The sequence below is a fragment of the Balaenoptera musculus genome, chromosome 2, assembly GCF_009873245.2.
Source record: "Balaenoptera musculus isolate JJ_BM4_2016_0621 chromosome 2, mBalMus1.pri.v3, whole genome shotgun sequence".
NCBI classification, from domain to species: Eukaryota; Metazoa; Chordata; class Mammalia; order Artiodactyla; family Balaenopteridae; genus Balaenoptera; species Balaenoptera musculus.
Genome location: NC_045786.1, coordinates 91,091,694 through 91,111,911, shown reverse-complemented (window position 1 = coordinate 91,111,911; position 20,218 = coordinate 91,091,694). Strand labels below are relative to the sequence as shown.

The 20,218-nt window shown below is 41.5% G+C and overlaps 2 protein-coding genes across 6 annotated transcripts in view; one reads left to right on the top strand and one right to left on the bottom strand.

Annotated features, from left to right (window-relative positions):
- Positions 1–2,972, top strand: part of NUSAP1 (nucleolar and spindle associated protein 1) — a 37,398-nt gene extending 34,426 nt beyond the window's left edge. For all 3 annotated transcript variants that reach the window (XM_036843134.1, XM_036843133.1, XM_036843132.1), the window contains exons 10-11: positions 366–474; positions 1,554–2,972. In XM_036843134.1, the coding sequence (XP_036699029.1) occupies positions 366–474; positions 1,554–1,650 (206 nt within the window). In that variant the 3' untranslated portion in view covers positions 1,651–2,972. The remainder of the gene's footprint in view (positions 1–365; positions 475–1,553) is intronic.
- Positions 2,973–4,168: 1,196 nt separating this feature from the next.
- Positions 4,169–19,526, bottom strand: NDUFAF1 (NADH:ubiquinone oxidoreductase complex assembly factor 1). Of its 3 annotated transcripts, XM_036843135.1 has the most exons (5): positions 19,394–19,526; positions 14,878–15,529; positions 10,993–11,178; positions 4,910–4,984; positions 4,169–4,401 (listed from the first exon to the last, which is right to left on the bottom strand). In XM_036843135.1, exons 2-5 carry the CDS (start codon positions 15,451–15,453, stop codon positions 4,252–4,254), a joined length of 987 nt encoding a protein of 328 aa, XP_036699030.1. In that variant the 5' UTR covers positions 15,454–15,529; positions 19,394–19,526; the 3' UTR covers positions 4,169–4,251. The 3 variants fall into 3 exon arrangements, with proteins under 3 accessions (XP_036699030.1, XP_036699032.1, XP_036699031.1); XM_036843137.1 differs by lacking the exon at positions 10,993–11,178; XM_036843136.1 differs by lacking the exons at positions 4,169–4,401; positions 4,910–4,984 and adding an exon at positions 5,329–5,611.
- Positions 19,527–20,218: the final 692 nt, after the last annotated feature.

Here is a 20,218-nt window from a genome sequence, read left to right as displayed (position 1 = left end):
ATGGCTGCATTAGGTCTTCATTGCTGCGCGTGGGCTTTCTCTAGTTGCGGTGAGCGGGGGCTACTCTTCATTGCAGTGTGTGGGCTTCTCATTGCGGTAGCTTCTCTTGTTGCGGAGCACGGGCTCTAGGAGCGCAGGCTTCAGTAGTTGTGGCACACGGGCTCAGTAGTTGTGGCTCGCGGGCAATAGAGTGCAGGCTCAGTAGTTGTGGCACATGGGCTTAGTTGCTCCGCGGCATGTGGGATCTTCCCAGGCCAGGGCTCGACCCATGTTCCCTGCATTGGCAGGCGGATTCTTAACCACTGCGCCACCAGGGAAGTCCCAAGAATCTTCTTAAATCTGTCTCCGTCTCTGTCCTAAACTAGGAAAACTGAAACCATGGGGACAATCTAAAGAAAACAGTTCTCTGAATGAACATATCAACAGAGTTAGCTTACACAAGAAAAGTTATAAACAACCTCATCTCCAGACCAGGTAAGTACATAATTATCCAGTTCTATAATTCTTTTAATTTTGAAAGACTGTATATAAAAGCAGAGTCTCTGAGGGATAGAGTCACAGTAATAGTGGTGTTTAAGAAGAGGGTAGAAGTGGAATCATATACAGAACTTTCTAAAAGTACATGTGCCTAGGCAATACCAAAGTGGGTTCTAATTCAGTAGCTTTGAGATGGGACCCACGTATCTGCATTGTTTCCAAAGCTCTGCAGGTGATTCAGAAGAGGACCCGGATTCACAGCACTGCTCTTACATGACCTATCTGCCCAAACAATGCACCTGGATGTCCCTCCAGATACCAATCCAGGTGCCCAGGGCACCTAAGTATGCACATAAATTTCACACTCCCAGGGAAACCAGGCTTTCTAGGCTTCAGGGCTCTACACAGGGAGAAACCCCAGGATGATCCTTAGAGGCTTATTTCTGCATGAAAACCAAGTTAATGCCAGAGTCTGTCTTGGGCTGCAGCTGATCCTGGTTTGGCCGATTCCCTGTGTGACACCCTCCTGATACCGGGTTAACTACCATTTGACTTGCCAGCTACCACCAAGACCTTATTATTTGCTATTAAAATCATTATCATGATTCTGGGCCTTTTTTTTCTCTTAATTCCTTCCCCCTAAAATCATAGTGGTTTAAGTCAGAGACCCTGATTCCAATTTTAGCAATTTCATTAGACAATGTGATTTTGAGCTTGACCTTTGACTTCCACAGGTAGAGGTTTCTCATTTAAAACAAACTAAAAAAAAACTACAGGGTTTGGATTCGATCTCCAAGGTGTCTTCTGCTTCCAATTCCATGCTTGATTTTAGAATGCTGCCTTAACAAAAAACAAAAAAAACTCAAGTTCTAGCCTTTTAACACAACAGTGACGTACGTACAGGTGTGGCTTCCATCACACAGACCACTGGACAGAGCACAGTGTCCTGTAAGAGTGTGTTTTACACAAGTGTGCTGGATGTCATTTTAAGTTTGGACATTAGTCTAACAACAGGTGCTTTAAAGTGGTCTGTTTGGAGCTTCACTAGAGCCTAACGTATACCTGTCCCTCCTTAGGGAGGAGCAACGGAAGAAACATGAGCAAGAACGAAAGGAGAAGAAAGCAAAGGTTCTGGGAGTGCGAAGGGGCCTCATTATGGCTGAACATTCATAATTTAATATCCTGTAAATATTCCTTTTCTCTGAACCCTCTTTTGTAAATATTTTTGTACTGTCCTCTCACTTTAGCCAAAAGACCTTTTTCTGCTCTTAACTTTGTTCATATATATGTAGTGTCTGTGGCTTCTTCACATGTTTTACCCCTGAAAAGACATTACTACCTTTAAAGCTCTCAAATTCTTTTGAAATAGTTTTTACCTAAGCCCTTATACAACTAACTCAGTTTTCTAAAAAGACCCATCCTATAGATTCTTGACCTAGATTTTTAAGGTCAAGTTCCCTCTGCTGGCTCTAATAACAGAACTTCAGTCCTCTTCTAGGCAAAAGCACTTACCTGATGGTAGCTAATTATACTACAGACTTTAGTAGAAATTGAACAATAACAAGTTATGAATAGGGTAAGCTGTGAAAGGCCACCTCTTCATCCTCTAGAGAACCTAGTAGTCTTACCGAAACTGTGGGCCATATGGGTTTGTAAGGCATCAATATTTTATCTATGCGAAATGTTTCATTTAAGCTTCTGTGTACCTTTTTCAGATCACTTCATGTAATTGTCAATTACATATCTTTTTTTTTTTTTTTCCTCAATGTATTAAAAATAAAACTCTACAGCTCATTCTAGCCTGGCTTATTTAGAAATATACAGGGTCATAGTGAAATTTGAGGATTGCTGCTTTAAGGATTACTATGCTCTGTCAAACTTATACATCTTACTCAATTTATGGAAAAGACTAGAGTTGCTTAGTATCATATCCATGTCTGTTGCACCCGAATGGAGCTTCTGAGTTTTGTACTGCTTAAAATTTTCATAAATAAAATTTTTTCTCATGGTGGTAGATTCATTCTTTGTAAATGTAATTGGTTTCTAAAATTTAGTTGACCAGCCAAGACTAACAAGAGTTGACTTGTACTCTTTGTGTATCCTTTCTTGACCTCCCACTCCCACTCCCAGAAGAATTGACTATGTCCTTTTGTATTTTCACAGCACCTGTCACATTCTATTATACTTATTGTTATACGTATATGGGCCCGTAGAACATGGCATACTCCTGGGTGCTTAATACACTCAGATTTTGCTATCAAGAGGCAGAGATCAGATCAATCAAGAAATCTGTGTCAAATACACTGCTACTGGGAAGGTGAAATGATATAACCACTTTGGAAAACAGTTTAGTAGTTTCTTTAAAAAATTTAAATGTACATCTACCACACGACCCAGCAATTCTCCTAAGAAATGAAAACATATGTCCACACCAAAACTTGTGTCTGCAAATATTTACAGCAGTATTATTCACAGTAGCCAAAAAGTGGAGAAAAATCCAGCTGTCCATCAATGGATGGATTTTAAAAATACGCACTAAAAAAATGAAATACTGATAAACACACTACAACATGGATGAACCTCAAAAACATGCTAAGTGAAAAGAAGCAAGACACAAAAGATCATATATGATTCATTTATATGAAATATCCAGAGAAGATAAACCTATAGCAAAAGTAGATTAGTAATTGTGGGGCTGAGAGTGGGAATGAAGAGTAACTGCAAAGAGGCACTGAGGTTTCTTTCTAGGCTGACGGAAATTTTCTAGAATTAGTTTATGTAAAGACTGCAGAATTCTGGCTATATCATAGTTTCCTACTTCTTCCTCTAAGATGACAAGAATTGATCAGTTTAAACTGTGTTAATCAGGGTCTTATTTTTGGTATATGCAATCTCTAATACTTAAAATGACTGGGGAAGCCTTGGGGACATTAGTCTATAAAGTAAGAACTGGTAAGGGTCATGCATCTTTGGAGAACTAGCTATGCACGTGTTATGGACTGCATGCTTGTGTCCGTTCCCCCCCACCCCTCCGCCCAATTCATACACTGAAATCCTAATTCCAAATGTGACTTGGTACTTTGAGGTATACTTGGAGGCCTTTAGGAGGTAATTAGGTCAGGCAGGTGGCACCCTCATGATGGGGTTAGTGCTATTATATGAAGAGAAAGAGACTAGAACTTGCTCTCTCCATGTGAGGATACAGTAAGAAGGCAGCTGTCTACAAGCCAAGAAGCACTCACCAGACACCAGGTATCCTGGACTACCCAGCCTCCAGAACTGTGAGAAATACATATGTGTTTTGTTTAAGCCCCCTAGTCTATAGTAATTTGTTATAGCAGCTTGGGCAGACTAAAACAGGTATCTTTTCCCAGTGACTACTACAGCACCTTAATATTGTTCAACAGTCTCCTATCCTGATAAGATTAGAAAACAGAAACAGAAGAAACCGATAAGGAATAGAATGGTAGAGGGCCATAAACAGTCACCTCAGAGACTCCCTGCTTTGGAAACCACCTACTCATATAGGAACTGTTGCTAATAGGAATCATTCTAACCAAAAACAGTTATTTACGTAGTACCTCTGCATCAGTACTTGATTCTTTAAGTTAAGGTACAGCTTAGATCCTGGTCCCTCTTAGCAGCAGCATTTAGCTATGTTTTAGGGAATACATACCAGCCATTGTTTGGATGCCATTAAAGAAGTACTTTATTTTTGTGTCATCATGGATTCTACTACCCTTAGTTTAGTAATACAGAAATACCACATGATCTCTATTTAAAAAGTCTTGGACTAAGCTCTGGAGAATTTTCATAGGCAAATTCTTCTGTGTGGGCTGGATCAGTAAATACTCCAATAAAATCTATTTCTAGGAAGAATGGACCATCCACTTTATCAGCCAGGGTGAATCCGATAGAAGAGATCTAAGTTTAAAATAGAGAAATTGATCAAAATCTCATATGCTGATGTTGTTCCTGGAGTTTTAAAACTCCGTACTATCAGCCCTTAGCAAGTATACCATAGTTCTCATGTGCCATAGCCAATTATAAGAGGAAGTACAGGACTGGCTGCTTTTCTTTCCACATTCTACTTCTCTCTTTAAAGTAGTGCCAGTTAAGACTGGTAAGTACAACATGGATGTCTAATGGAGGTTCCTAGAAGCTCTCCTGAACTCTAATACTCTTATTTTAAAGCTAAAATAAAATGTAGGCATGCTGAAAGGAGGACCATACTGAAATTCCTCCAGGATGGGGGCTTGGCTCACAGGATAGCTCTGAGTCGGCATCTGTCTAGGTATAATAGGAGTATACTTAAATAGGAATTTTCATCTTTCATTTGCCATCCTTCAAAAATGGACTGAACTCATCCTCACAGGAGTTCTGTTTCACTAAAGATAATATAGTTCCGAGTGAAAATACAGGAAAATGTTACCTTGTCAAGCAGAAGCTGGTACTGGGCATCCCGGATTCTTCCTCGATTAGAGAAGAAAAACTTGGAGAAAGGAATCTGAAAGAAGAAACCATTGACTTCAGAGCTGAAATGTAAGCAACGGAGGCATCTGTTTAGAACTGCAATGATAAAATAATAACGGTTTAAATTGAATTTTAAAATTATCTAATATGTGAAGTTATAACAAGTGGCTAGTCATTTGGATCACAGAAAAAAAAATTTTTTTTTAATGAAATAACCTAAGTACTAGAAGAAAACAGGTGAAAACCTTTCTAAGTCAGGAGTCCCAAAGGAAAAAATGACAGAGCACAATTATAACTTTCTGATGGCAAAAACTAGTATCCTAAACACAAAACTTTTACAAATAACTAAGAAAAAGATTAAACAACCCAGTAGAAAAATGGGGATGGGAGAAATAGGCACATCTGTATACTGCTGGTAGGAGTGCAAATTCGTCCAACTCTTTTAGAGAGCAGCAGCTAGCCATTGTGGTAGGCAGGATTCTAAAATGACCCCCAAGATTTCCACCTAGTGCACACACACCTTCTTCCAGGTATTCAAACACACATCTCAGTGCTGCTGTGAAGGGACTCTCCCGAAGTCTGGTCCCAAATCAGTTGACCTTAATATAGGGAAGATTATCCTCTGTAGGTCTGACTTAATCACTTGAGCCCATAAAAGTGCCTGGTGAAAGAGGTCAGAAGAATGAGAGGGATTCAAAGGGGGAGGTCAGGGGGATTCTCCACTGCTGGCTTTGAAGATGGAGGGGAGCTAAATGGTAAGGAATGTGGACAGCTTCTAGGACCTGAGAGTGACTCCCAGCTGACAACCAGTAAAGAAACCAAGACATCATTACAGTCACAGGAACTAAATCTGGCCAATAACCAGAGTGAGCTTGGCAGTGGATTCTTCCCCAGAGCCTCTGAAAAGAAGTACAGCCCAGCTGACACCTTGATTTCAGCCTTAGAAAGCCCTGAGCATCGAACCTGGCCACAGGGTGTCCCAAACTATGACTTACAGAATTGTGAGAAGTTTGTGGTAATTTTTTATGTAACAATAGGAAACTAACACAGCAATATCTAGCAAAATTTGAAATGCCGTAACTTGACCTGCCAGTTTCACTTTTAGGAATTTATATTACAGATAAACTCTGACAAAGACATAAAGATACAGCTTTTTCTAATTAAAAAAAAAAAGGAAAAATAGGGGAATAGTTCAATAAATTATAGTGCAACCATACAACTGAATACTATGCAGCTATTTTTAAAAATGAAGTAGATCTATACATGATGCTGTGGGAAGACCTCCACAATGTATTATTAGTAAAAAAGAGATAAACAAAATCTATAGTATAAATATCATTTATGTTATTAAAAACAACTTTTTCTTGGCCACACTGCGTGGCTTGCAGGATGTTAGTTCCCCGACCAGGGATTGAACCTGGGCGCTGGCAGTGAAAGCCCCAAGTCCTAACCACTGGACCACCAGTGAATTTCCCCTAAAAACAAATTTTTTAAATGCCTAAAAAAAAACTAATAAAAAATTTACTATAGCAATTGGGAACAACCCAAGTATCTATCAATAAGGACTAGTTCAATCAACTATGAGATATCCATATAACAGAAAATACCAAACAAAATAACAAAGAATGAAGAATAATTCCATGTAGTGATATGGAAGCTCTCCAGGATCTAAATTTAAAAAATATAAACTGGCACAGAAGATGCATAAAGTATGCTATTTTTTTTGAGTAAAAAAAGGGAGAAAGGGCTTCCCTGATGGCACAGTGGTTAAGAATCCGCCTGCCAATGCAGGGGACAGAGGTTCGTGCCCAGGTCCAGGAAGATCCCACATGCCGCAGAGCAACCAAGCCCATGCGCCACAACTACTGAACCCGTGTGCCACACTACTGAGCCCGCGTGCCTAGAGCCCGTGCTCCGCAATGAGAAGCCCACGCACCACAGTGTAGAGTAGCCCCCGCTCGCCGCCAAGTAGAGAAAGCCAGTGGGCAGCAACGAAGACCCAACAAAACCAAAAATAAATAAATAAATAAATAAAATTTTTTTTAAAAAAGGGAGCAAATAAGTGTATGTGTATATATACTTGCTTATATTTGCTTAAAAAAACTGTAAATCTATGGAAGAAACTAATAAATGTGGTTACGTATAGAGGGTAGGGGCAAAAAGGGTGGAGAGGGAACTGAGTGGGAGTGAGACTTTTTTGTACATTTTTATATTATTTTGATTTTTGAGCCAAAAAATAAAAATGAGTTAAAAAAATAAAACGTACTGTTCAGATTATCACCAAAAACACTTGCTGACATAAAAACAAACTCAATTCAAAGCTCATTTAATAAAGCACCACTGCACAAGATCATGTTCCTCACACAGCAAATCCAAGTGCAGTCACATCCTCAGTTCACGGGCTCCCTTCATTTCTGTTACACAAACCTGGAAGGGACCCTGCACCCCCAGCCCTCAGCCCAGTCAGTTCCTCATTTTTGCATCCTGGTTGGGCACTTCATCTACCTCATTATTCAAAATATATTTTGGAAACGGAATCAATACTACCTGCTCGCCATTCAAGGAGCATGTGTCACCCACCCCACTGGCCTTTTGTCTTTTTGTCATGTAATTTGCTAAGGCCACTGTCCACACCAAGGGAATTTTTTAGCCTGGAAAAATAATGAAGCTAAGAAGCATTAAATTGTACAGCTTGCATAAAAAGAAAAGGATAAACAGTTGTTTTCTCTCTACAAATGACAGAAAACTAGCATGCATAACTTTTCCATCATTTTCCTGTTTTCTTTCTATAATCAGTAAATATCTGAGCATCTCACTTCTATTTACTAAAGGAGAATTATTCATGAAGACATGGACAGCAATTAATAACATTTAATTTTTAAAAATCTCTTCCCTGGGACTTCCCTGGTGGCGCAGTGGTTAAGAATCTGCCTACCAATGCAGGGGACATGGGTTCCAGCCTTGGTCCAGGAAGATCCCACATGCCACCTAGCAACGAAGCCCATGCGCCACAACTACCACAACTACTGAGCCTGCGCTCTAGAGCCCGCGAGCCACAACTACTGAGGCCCACGTGCCTAGAGCCTGTGCTCCGCAACAAAAGAAGCCACCGCAATGAGAAGCCCGTGCACTGCAACGAAGAGTAGCCCCCGCTTGCCGCAACTAGAGAAAGCCCACGTGCAGCAACGAAGACCCAACACAGCCATAAATAAATAAATAAATTTATTAAAAAGATAAAAATAAAAATCTCTTCCCCAATACTTCCTTTAATAATTTAAAGAGAGACTTCCCTGGTGGCACAGTGGTTACGAATCCGCCTGGCAATGCAGGGGACGCAGGTTCAATCCTTGGTCCGGGAAGATCCCACATGCCACGGAGCAGCCAAGCCCGTGCGCCACAACTACTGAGCCAGCGCGCTAGAGCCCGTGAGCCACAACTACTGAGACCACATGCCACAACTACTGAAGCCCACGTGCCTAGAGCCCACGCTCCACAGCAAGAGAAGCTACCGCAATGAGAAGCCCACGCACTGCAACAAAGAGTAGCCCCCGCTCGCCGCAACTAGAGAAAGCCTGCGTGCAGCAACAAAGACCCAACGCAGCCAAAAATAAAATTTTAAAGTAATAATAATAATAATAATTTAAAGAAAGGTGTTGCAAACAACTATTATTTCCAGCCAAAGATTAGAACTACATGTATTTTCAGGAAAGAAAGTAATTAGTAACTGTCAATGATTATACTGGAAAATAATTTGGCAATGTGCATCAAAGGCCTTAAAAATGTACATATCATTTATTCTAGGAATTTTATTTCCAGGAATACATCTAAGAAAATATTTAAGGATATTTACCTCAGAGTTTGGTATAAGAGTGAAAAACTCTGAAAACAATCTAAATGTACAACAATAGAGGATGGATTAAGTAAATTGTGTCTATTTACATAATATGATGCAGATATCAAAAATGATGTAGAAATATATTTCAACAGAAAGCTGTATATAAAATTCAGTTCAGTGAACAATGTATGTTATAAAATAGCACTGGCACAACACAATTCTTGTAAAAAAAAAAAAAGTGTAAATAGAAAAGTCTGAAGGTGCATACTAAAATAAAAATAGTATTTTACATCTGGGTAGTGGTACCACAAGATTTTTTTCCTTTTCTGCATTTTCTAAATTTTCTATAATGAGATACTTGTTTTGTTTAGTAATTTGTTATAAGTATTATTTATATACAAGTGTTACATACATAATAATTTTTTGGTTATACATCTGTATTAGTGTATAAATATGTATCTATTATATGCTAGGCACTGCACTGTTCTAGGTGCAGGGGAAACAGCTATGGAGGATACAGACAAAGTCCCTGCTCTCAGAACTTACAGAATTTATGTTCCAGAGGAGCCTGGTAGAGAGTGACAATAAACAAATAGACAAGTGAATGAAAAAGATAATTTTACTTAGTGATAAGTTCTATGAAAAAATTAAACAGGATGTTGTTATTGGGTGAGAAGGTGCAACTCTAGCTACAAGGATCAGGAAAGGCCTCTCTGAGGCGGCTTTTGAGCTGAGAGGTAAATAATAGGAAAGAGGAAGCAGGTGAAGACTTCGGAGAAGAGCACGCCCACAGATACAGCATGAAATACAAAGGCTCTGAGACAGAAGTAGTTTGTTGAGTTTGACACACACAAAAGGGGCCAGCATGGAGGAGGGAGCGGGGAGGAAGACAGACTGAAGATGAAGACAGGGGTCTGCTACTGTAGGCCCCGTAGGCCATGTTAAAGAGTTTGGACTGTATTCTAATAAGGGGAGACCACTGGAGGGTTTTAAGCATGTGAGTGATGTAATCTGAACTATGCTTTAGAAAGATCACTCTGGCTGCTGTGTGCAGAGTGGACTTTAGGAGGCAAGAAGACAAAGAAGGAAATCAATAAAGAAGCTCTTGCAGTAGTCCAAAGGCCTGGACTAGGGTGAGAGTGGAAGAGATGGCTAGAAATGGTCAGATTCTAGGTGTATTTTGAAAGGATAGGTGAGTGAGCGAATTCGTTAAAAGACTAGATGTGGTGTGGGGGAGAAAGGGATCCAGGATGAACCCTTAGGTTTAAGGATGAGCAAAATGGGGACTTTCTTTTGAATTTATGGATTAAAAACCTTCAGAAGGCAGAAGAAAGGAACGGGCACCTGATTTTGCCCTCACTCCCTGAATTTCCACTATTTTCCTCCTGATTAACATTTTTTACCTTCTAAAAGTTTTTTCTCCCTACAAAATAAGATTGCCTTATATTACCAAGAAATAAACAAAAATAAAAATGTTGATAACTGTAAAGTATGAAGTATTTATTCCTCTTAAGGGAGCCTTTCTGCTCAGCTAGGGACACTAGCTTAGTACAGTTGCCTGGAAGAGATGATATGGCCAGAACTTAAAAAGAAATACCTATAGTACTGATAATTGTGCACAGGGCAGAGATGGACCCATGACTCAGCATGCACCTGGCCACATCCTTATCAAAAATATTTACTGGTCAGTAAGCTAACATTTATATTAATGAAAGAAAAAGTCGGACTTCCCTGGTGGCACAGTGGTTAAGAATCCGCCTGCCAATGCAGGGGACACAGGTTTGATACCCAGTCCAGGAAGATTCCACATGCCGCAGAGCAACTAAGCCAGTGCGCCACAACTACTGAGCCTGTGCTCTAGGGCCCGCATGCTGCAACTACTGAGCCCACATGCTGCAACTACTGAAGCCCGCGCACCTAGAGCCCATGCTCCGCCACAAGAGAAGGCACTGCAGTGAGAAGCCTGCGCATGGCAACAGAGTAACCCCTGCTTGCCACTAGAGAAAGCCCATGCGCAGTAACGAAGACCCAACACAGCCAAAAACTTAAAAAAGAAAAAGTCAATTATGTAAATCTTGCCCTTAGGTCCTCTTCCTTCTTTCCCTTCCCACACTGTCCAAGAGGAATTAATAAGAAAAAAAAACTACAATGTAACCATGATCTCATAAGACCTCATTTTCATAGACAGTAAAGACTTATGCTGTTACCTTGACCTCCTGCCAGTAGGGCCCCCCACGGGTGAACATGAAGTAACTGTACATCTGATCCTTCCTCTGGATTATATCCATGTCCTCCCTGATATTCACCATCCAAGGGCGACCATCTCCACGGACACGAAGATACAGAGTGTTGAACTGGGACCAATCATAAAACGTCTTCCTCTCAAAAGGGCCCTAAGGTACAGAAAGGAAAGTTAATTTCACCTCATTTTCCACTATTAGCGAAATGTGAGTCATCACCTTTTACAGCATCAAAAGGATCAACAAGCCATTTTTCTGCTTTTTTCTGCTTCCTACCACCGTAAGGAGGCAGATAAATCTGGTGATTCTTATTTTAGTACAAAATACTGACCTAGCTAAATGTTTCTAAGGTAATGTTCAAGACCTGATTGGCCCAGGACAGTGTTTACATGGGGTAGACACTCACTTGTGTCACTGAACGGAAATGAATTACTGTGTGTACTTTCTTTCCCAGGGCCTAGGGAGCAATGGCTTCTGACTGGGCCATTTTATGACAACTGCCTTCCCATAAATCAGAAAACTATGAAAGACTCCAAGTTTTAAAACTGGTATTTTTTTGACAACACCTACCATCCATTGAAAATATACATTAATCACTCTGCATGCATAATTTAATCCTCACAACAGCCCTATGAGATAGGTACTATCATTGTACTCCATTTTATAGATGAAGAAACTGAGCACTCAACCAGTAAGTGGTAGGTCCAGTACTGTTTAACTCCAAAATCTATGTTCTTAACAACTACCTAAATTGTCTCTGAAAGTAGAACGTAGTGTTAATTTCCAAAGGTGTTTGTTTATAGCAATCTCAGAGCTAATCGGATTTCAAGAATACCAGTGCTCAGATATGAACTATTACTTACTAGTCATGTAATTTTAGACAAGCTACTAAATCTCCCCAAGCCTGTTTCCTCATCTGTAAAACGGGGATGGTTATACCTTACAGGATTGATGTGGGGAATAAAAGGGATAATGTATATAAAGTAATTAGCACAAGGACTGGCAGGGTACACTTAATAAATGTTATCGACTACTTTCATTATTCCACAGTACATCATAGAATTATTTTCTACTGTGGACTGACCAAATCCATTCTGTGGATTTTCAGGGCCTGAAAAAAAAAATCTTGTACGCATAGTTTATTACCTCTGAAAGAACATGTACCTTTCTTTTTCATCATTATCTGGAGAGAGGGAGCCTAATACTATTCCTATCATTTGCCTTTCTCCTTAAAACACCATAACCAAGGGACTTCCCTGGTGGTCCAGTGGCTAAGACTCCGTGCTCCCAGTGCAGGGGGCCCAGGTTCGATCCCTGGTCGGGGAATTAGATCCCGCATGCAGCAACTAAGAGTTCACATACTGCAACTAAAGATCTCACATGCCGCAACAAAGATCCCGCTTGCTGCAACTAAGACCTGGCACAGCATGCATGCATGCATGCATGAATGAATGAATAAATAAGTAAATATTAAAAAAAAAAAAAAGGGCACCACAACCAAGCAAACACCCATGGGCTGTGGCCACGGCTGGGCACGGGAGCCTGTTCAGAGCAGCCCTGAAACAACATCTGATCAGCATTGCAAAAAGCAACAGGCTGGTGGCGAGACAAAGGAGCTGACCTAAGTAGCCTTGGAAAATGGTGGTCTGACTGGAAACCAAAAGGCTAAAGACAAAAGAAACTATACATAAACATTGTACTGTAGTTGGTAAAGTTGTTTCTCACAGGGTTATGGGTTAGAAATTCTGAAACTGCTTTTATTTATTTATTTATTTAATTTCCGGCTGTGTTGGGTCTTCATCGCTGTGCACGGGCTTTCTCTAGTTGCAGCGAGTGGGGGCTACTCTTCGTCACGGTGCACGGGCTTCTCATTGCGGTGGCTTCTCCTGTTGCAGAGCACAGGCTCTAGGCGTGCGGGCTTCAGTAGTTGTGGCACGTGGGCTCAGTAGTTGTGGCTCACAGGCTCTAGAGTGCAGGCTCAGTAGTTGTGGCGCACAGGCTTAGTAGTTGTGGCACACAGGCTTAGTAGTTGTGGCGCACAGGCTTAGTTGCTCCGCGACATGTGGGATCTTCCCGAACTAGGGCTTGAACCCGTGTCCCCTGCATTGGCAGGCAGATTCTTAACCGCTGTGCCACCAGGGAAGCCCTGAAACTGCTTTACATGTACTCTTGGGTTGAATTAATAAGTAAATGTACAGTAAATAGTGGGAGACAGGTTTCACACCGTTATAGAAGTTATCAATAAACAAGAGGGAGGAAGCTAGAATAAATCATGTGGTACCGGATTAGAGTCAAAGCATCAGTATTAACTCATACTTAGCTTAATATAGATATAGAAATAGTTACAGATGTGTGTTTCCATGAGTTGGTATGCATACATATATTTCCTAGCTGTGTCCACTGAGAGGTCCTAGAAATAGTGTCAATCCAGAAGCAACAAGCATACTCAGCATCCAGATCTTGGTTTCCAACTCCATCTTCCAAAAAAAAAAAAGAACCAGGGCTCCTTTGAGGAATGGCTAATTCTAGGGTTGGAACAGAGGAAATACAAGATGAGCTTACAGCATCTCGTAGTGCCAAAAAGTGCTCAAAAACACAGAAGGATGGGGGCATGTCAAAGGGACACGGCCAACCTGAAAGAGCTCCCAGTGGCCAAAGCTGGAACAATTTGAGCAACGAAATAAATAACATAGTATTGGATTATAACCCAAAGTGTGAGTCCATACTAAATGACTGAATAAATAAATGTGGGAGAAGAAACAAACCTTCCTTCCTGAAAAATCCAAATAATTTATGTAAATACTACCCCTTCCAGGAGCTAGAACTTAATCCCACACCCTACCCTATGCCTTGAATGCAGGGTACACTTAGTGACTTGTTTCCAAAGAACAGAATATGGAGGAAAAAAAAAAAAGTAACTTAACAATGGAGTAATCTGGCAAATACTACCTTGACCAGGTGATCAAGGTTAACACATCAGTGGTAAGTCATGCTACTAGCATGTAACCTAATATAATGAGAAGGGTACTTCAACTCTGTGCTATTCTTCCTAAAAACCCAGAAAACCCAAGTCTAACCAGGAGAAAAAAAAAAATCAGAAAATCCCAAATTGAGGATCATTCTGCAAAATACCTGACCAGTATTTCTCAAATCCTCTTGAAAAATAAGGAAAGACTAAGTAACAGACTAAGGAGACATGACAACTGGATGTAATGTGATGTATCCTGGCTGGGATACTGAAACAGAAAAAAAGATATTATGGAAAAATTGGTGAAATCCAAATAGAGTCTGGAATTAGTTAACAGTAACGCAGCAATGTTGGTTTCTCAGTTGTGGCAAATGTACCAAGTGATGTAAGATGGTAACAACTGGAGAAGCTGGGTGAGGGACATACAGGAACTCTCAGTACCATCTCTGCAATTTTTCTGTAATACCAAAAATATTCTAAAATTTAAAAGTTTACTTTAAAAAAAAAAAATGAAAACCCCGGATGACCCTACTTCCACTCTAAGGAACCCCTAGCCATTAGAGGGTCTACAGCCTATGTTAGAGGAGATGTAAATCTCCCCAGATCATCATTTAAATATCTAACTTCTCAGGGCTCCTCAAACCTATGTATGCCCCACTATGGCACCAAGTGATGCCCAGAAACATGTAGCCTCTCTTCAGGAACCACTTCCCCCCTGTGCTTATGAAACTTTACACATGTGCCCAGTAGTTATTTAACCCCATACACAAGATGAGATGCCAGCTGTTTTCATTTACAGAAACAATAGTTGTCTGCTATAGTTCATGCTACAATGAAGTTCACCTCAGTTCACTAGAAGCCTGCAGCTCCTGGGTCTCACGTACCCTTGGAATCTTGGATATCATTGCACAGTATCCACTTCGGTCACTCTCCCCATCCTGGGGTGCCTCAGAGCTCAGAGTTCCATACAGCAGTGCACTTCGGTTACTCTTGCCCATTTTCAGGAACACTTCACTTCTGCCACCAATCGCCTTATCAGAAGTCACTATCCACTTATCCAAATCTTCTTTGCCACGGAACTGCCAGACAACCTTGGCTTGTTCCATCAAGACCTCATGCAGAGGGCGGCCTTCAGGCCCTATCCAATGATTCACAATATCATTCTTCAAACGCCTAAAATGGTCCTTTATTTCTTCTTTAATTGCTTTATCAAAACTAACTTCAGGCTTGTCCTCAGGAGAAGTTATATCCAAAGCAACTTCTCTCTGGTGATGTCCTTCCAAATTCCCTTCAGTCTTCCTCTGAGAAGAGGCTTTGCCAGGAGCAGCCGCTGGTTTCTCAAGACTACTGGAACAATAATCTGCAGAGCGAGTACCCAAAAATGGACAAGAGGCAACACTTGGCTTCAGGCATTTTCTGAGAATGTAAGTGCCATTCAGCAATTTATGAACCAAAGCCATGATTAAAAGAAAGTCAAAATGTAAATTTTTCCCTGGCCTACTGGGAAAGAAGCTTCAGCAAATAGCCCAATTCCACCTATAATAAAAGAGACAGTGAAGAGTTACCAGTATAGCCAATGAATGCATCATAATTTCAAATTCAACATGGATCATGTACTATGAAATTCATGAACTTATCTTCTAATTCTATGAACATTTACCCAGGGCCTACTATGAGCAGAAGAATGTTTACACTGTACATAATACATCCCACTGCCTTGTGAAAAAATGCCAAGATGAACAGAAACACAGGTCCCTTCATGGAGTTATTGATCAACCCCCAAATAATTCAAGTATGTGCTTCTAAAGGTTGTCAATTTTAAAGCAAATTTTTATGCTGGATTTTTAAAGAAACAATTGGTTCCTAAAATAAAATATTCAACTGTCAATAATTCACTCCAGGATCTAGGCTAACCAACATTTTAGCACTTCATCTATAAAAAGAAGAGACTACAGTTCGCATTGTATGTGGAGTCAGAAGGCCTGGACTTCACACCTAGAACTGTTTACCCTCAGGTAAAGCAGTTGATCTTTTGAGGCCTCCATTTCCTCGGGGCAATGGATGTGCTAACACCTCCCCTACCTACCTTAAGGGATTCTTCTATAGACCAGATGGAATAATGGCTATAAAAGGGTTCTCTGATCCAGTAAGTCTGACAAGATCCTCAAGATTCTTCGTGCCTAAGAAGCTCCTAGTCCAAGGCCCACACTTTGAGTAACAAGGCTTTGACTATCAGCCACTATCTGATCTCCTCAAAGACAGAACCTAAACAATAGTAGCAATGATACCATTATATTTAAATGCCATTCTTAGTATTTTCAAGTCACCCTGACAAATATTATCTCATTTAATCCACATAAGCCTCCTGTAAGACAAGTCAGGTAGTTATCTCCTTTCACAAGGAACTAGACACCAACAGGTGAAGTAACTTGTCTAAGATTACAATGCTAATCAGTATGGAAGCTAGCACTAGAACCCTGGCCTTAAATCCTTCCATTAGTTACTGCTGCCTCTCCGTATGTTAACCATTAGTAATATAACTTCTACAGCTCTACTGAAATAACAACTTTGTTCTTGCAGCAACATTTAATGACTGCTGGCAGGAAGTGCTGCAAGAACCAAGAAGGCTAAATAGTCCCCTCTCCTACTTATTCCAGCTACCACAAAAATGAAATAAAATATGGAATGCTGACTTCTTCATCTTTCTCTTTTGTCTTTCTCTCACCAGAGACCAGAAGAGAGAAAAATCAAAAACAAAAAATCACCCACTAGTCAGAACACAGTACTGAGTGAGAAACTAAATGGAATGCTGAAAACTTAAAAAAAAAAAACTTCAAAAATGCCCCAAATCCAACAATTCAGCTCAGTCGCCTAAGAGTCTACATCAAAATGGCACCCAGACCACTCTATCTACAACACAGGACTGGTCATCTTTCCAGACTGCCCCTCCTCCCTCACTCCCCTCATCAGGTGGCTCAACACCTTCTCTCTCCTAAATCACTGCACTCCAGGCTTGCACCCAGACCTCCACCTTATCCCTCCACTCAGCATCTAGAGGGCCTAAAACACAAAACTGATTATTTATCTTCTCTGATTAAAGCTCTTCAGAGGCTCTCATGGTCTCCAGAATAAAACTCGACTTTCTCCACAGGGTCTATAAGACCCCTCCAGATCTGGCCTCTGCTCATCTCTCCAATCTCCCCTCTAATCACACCCTACTCTGCTCTAATCACAGAGAACACCTGTGGTCCAACAAGTGCCACCCAGTACCCCCTCTCTGGGCTTCATGCCTTGACAGATTGCTGCTCCTAGGCCAGAAATGCCCTCTACCGATTTCTGCTGGCTGATTTATCCTTTGGGACTCATCTTAGGCATCCGTTACCTCCTCCAAGAACCCTTAATTACTCAACTCCACTGAGACCTTTTGATGTGTTCTCGCTGCATCCTGGGCTTACAATTTCCCTGCTACAGTTTATTGACAGTTCCCTTGTCAGTCTCCCCGGCCAGACTGGAAGTGTCTTGAGGGGAGAGACTATCTTCATTGTGGTACTTCCAGCAACCAGGATGGTGCCAGCCATGCAGGAGGCTTCTAATATTTGTTGAACAAATAATATCTCCACATTTCTCCACCACCACCACCACTGTCTTGGTTCAGGGTTTTATTGTTTCTTACCAGAACTACTGTAATTCCCCTAACAAAGGGCTTCTCAAATGTTAAAGTGCCTATGAATCATCTGGGAATTTTGTTAAAATGCAGATTCTGATTTAGTAGGTGTAGGATGGGGCCTGAGATTCTTTATGTCTAACGAGCCCCCAGGTGTTGCCCTTGGAGTTGGCGTCGGAGAACACCCTTTAGGATTTAGTAAACTCATCTCTCTGACTCTGATCTCCTCCTCCTCTCCCAATCCAACCTTTGCCTGGCAACAAAGGGGATTTTTCTAAATATGATGGCACTCCCTTTATTCAGCAATTCCCTCCAGAAATTCAAACTCCTAAAATGGTACATAAGGCCCTCCAAAATGTGCCCAACTCCCTGGCCTAACTTCTCCTCACTTCCATGGGCAATAAATACCCTCAGCTCTATTAATTATACTAACTATAATCATGTCTGAACACACACACACAAAAACATTGCTCAAAACCCACAAAAGTGACCAAACATTCTACTATCCTGGCTAATATATGAGTGACTGCCGTACCCTGACCAGTCATAGCATTAGCCTCACTCTAGATAGATAAGATTCTCTCCTAATTATAGAACTACCTCCACCTCCTCAATACTTTCCCCCAAATCACCTAACACAAACCTAAGTCCGACAATAAATCCCTTCTAACACTCTCTTACTGAGATGCCCCATGGTTTCCCATGGCATGTGTTCTCACTACACGAGTAATAAGCCTAACTCGTTCAACTACAAGCATGTTCCTGGTGGCCTCTAATGGGAGGGCACTGACATTTCTCTTCCTCCATATTCTTACGAGAACCTATGCATACATCTCACAGCCCTTACAAACTACTAGAATCTTGCTTTTTTTTCTGTCTACCTAACTAGCCTGACTTTAATCTTGGACTACGGCTTAAACATAACTGATGCACAATGTTTGCTAAAATAAATGAAAACCGTGTAAACAGTATGTTTTCACATGGACTAAAAAACAGAAGGGAACCAGGAAAAATAACAAGTTGATCTCACGTCCTGGAATCATAGGTAACATCTAAATTTCCCTCACTGACTTGTTTAAATGACTTTACCTCTGCATATGCAGGAATTTGGAAAATAAATGATAAGCCTATAAAATGTAATTTGTACAATCATAAACACGATTTTCGTTAACACCAGGCTTAGGCTACACTACTGAGTGGCAAATAAGGAGGAATCAAAATGCATATACACTAACACTACCAGTATAAAAACGTACGGACAAAAAGATTTGGGGGTAAAAAAGAAGAAAAAGGCTTAAAGTCGTGTGTAGGATGATGGGATTATGAGTAATATTATTCACCCTATTTTCCAACCCCTCAGTAGTGCTATCACTTCTCTAATAATACAACTTTAATTATAAGTGTTTTGTTTCATACTTTTACCAATAAAGTCAAAATCATTAACTGGATGATCCCGGGCGGAAGTTGGTGAGTTTTCAGGGCAACGTTAACCCACGCAGCTAAGAGAGAGCAGTAATAGTGAAGATTGTACATCCAGAGCTTACTATGTGCCAGAAACTGTCCTGGGTGTATTTTCGTTAACTCCTCACAACAACCGAGAGAGAGGTACTATTATTATTCCACTTATTGAGCAAATTAAATTACCCCAGGTCATACAACTAGTAAGTGGCAAAACCAACCCTAGAGCCCCGGTGTTTAGTCGGGGAGCGGTCGGGACCATGCCACAGCCCCCTCACCTGCTACGGCCGTGAGGCCCTCACAAGCCTCGGACGCTCCAACTCCCGGCTGGCGTTCCCTGGCCTTCCCTGCCGACGCCTCAGAGTGACTTCCGCCCGAGCCCGGCTTTTCCCGACCGAGTTCTCCACTTCTCCCCTGTAGGGCCGTCTGCTTTTCCAGGCCGGCGGGAAACCAGTCCTGATGACACGAGTTCCGGCCGGGTGCAGAGGCCGGGGAAGAGTAATGAGGCTCCCGGACCCCGGCGAACTGAGGTTTTTGGTCGACTAGCTTCCCAAAAGGCTCCCCCACCCCTACTCCCCCGACCTTTTCTGCCCTGTGTGAGAAAGTGGGGAGAATTTAGAGAAGCTTTTCGCCTGTCCTTCCTGCATCCCGCCTTCAGGCTGCAAACTACATCCCGTATCTTTCAAGTAGGACCCGGATATTGCTAACATCCTTCGCCCCCAGTGAGCCAGGGTCCACTCGTGCTCCATCCCCCCATAGCCGCCCAAGAGCTGTACACGGCCTCAGAGGACTGGTTCTGCTGGTATTGCCCCTGCGGAATCTCTGGAGACCCACCCCAAACTTGGACAGCAAACCGTCCTACCCTCCCTTCCCCAATCCAGCCCCGTGGGGTCGCCCACTCCGCAGGGTTTCGATTGTATCTTGTGCACACCTCTGTTTGAGCACTTTCAACATTGTAACTTAATTATTGATTCACTTCTCACTTCCTCCGTCACGCTGTGAGCTTCTTGGGTCCAGAAGGTGCTCTTCTTCCTGTCCCCAGCACCTATCATAATGCTAGCAGGAATTAAGTGTTCAGCAGGAATTTGAATGAATTGTAACCG

Bases quoted from the DNA above. Each gene is read 5' to 3' on its own strand.
- NDUFAF1 (XM_036843135.1), bottom strand. From the start codon at position 15,453: ATGGCTTTGGTTCATAAATTGCTGAATGGCACTTACATTCTCAGAAAA. The intron at 4,985-10,992 runs GTAACAGCATAA...TTCTTCTTTCAG, and splicing joins CCTACTGGCAGGAGGTCAAG to ATTCCTTTCTCCAAGTTTTT. The intron at 4,402-4,909 runs GTAACATTTTCC...TTTTAAACTTAG, and splicing joins ACCAGCTTCTGCTTGACAAG to ATCTCTTCTATCGGATTCAC.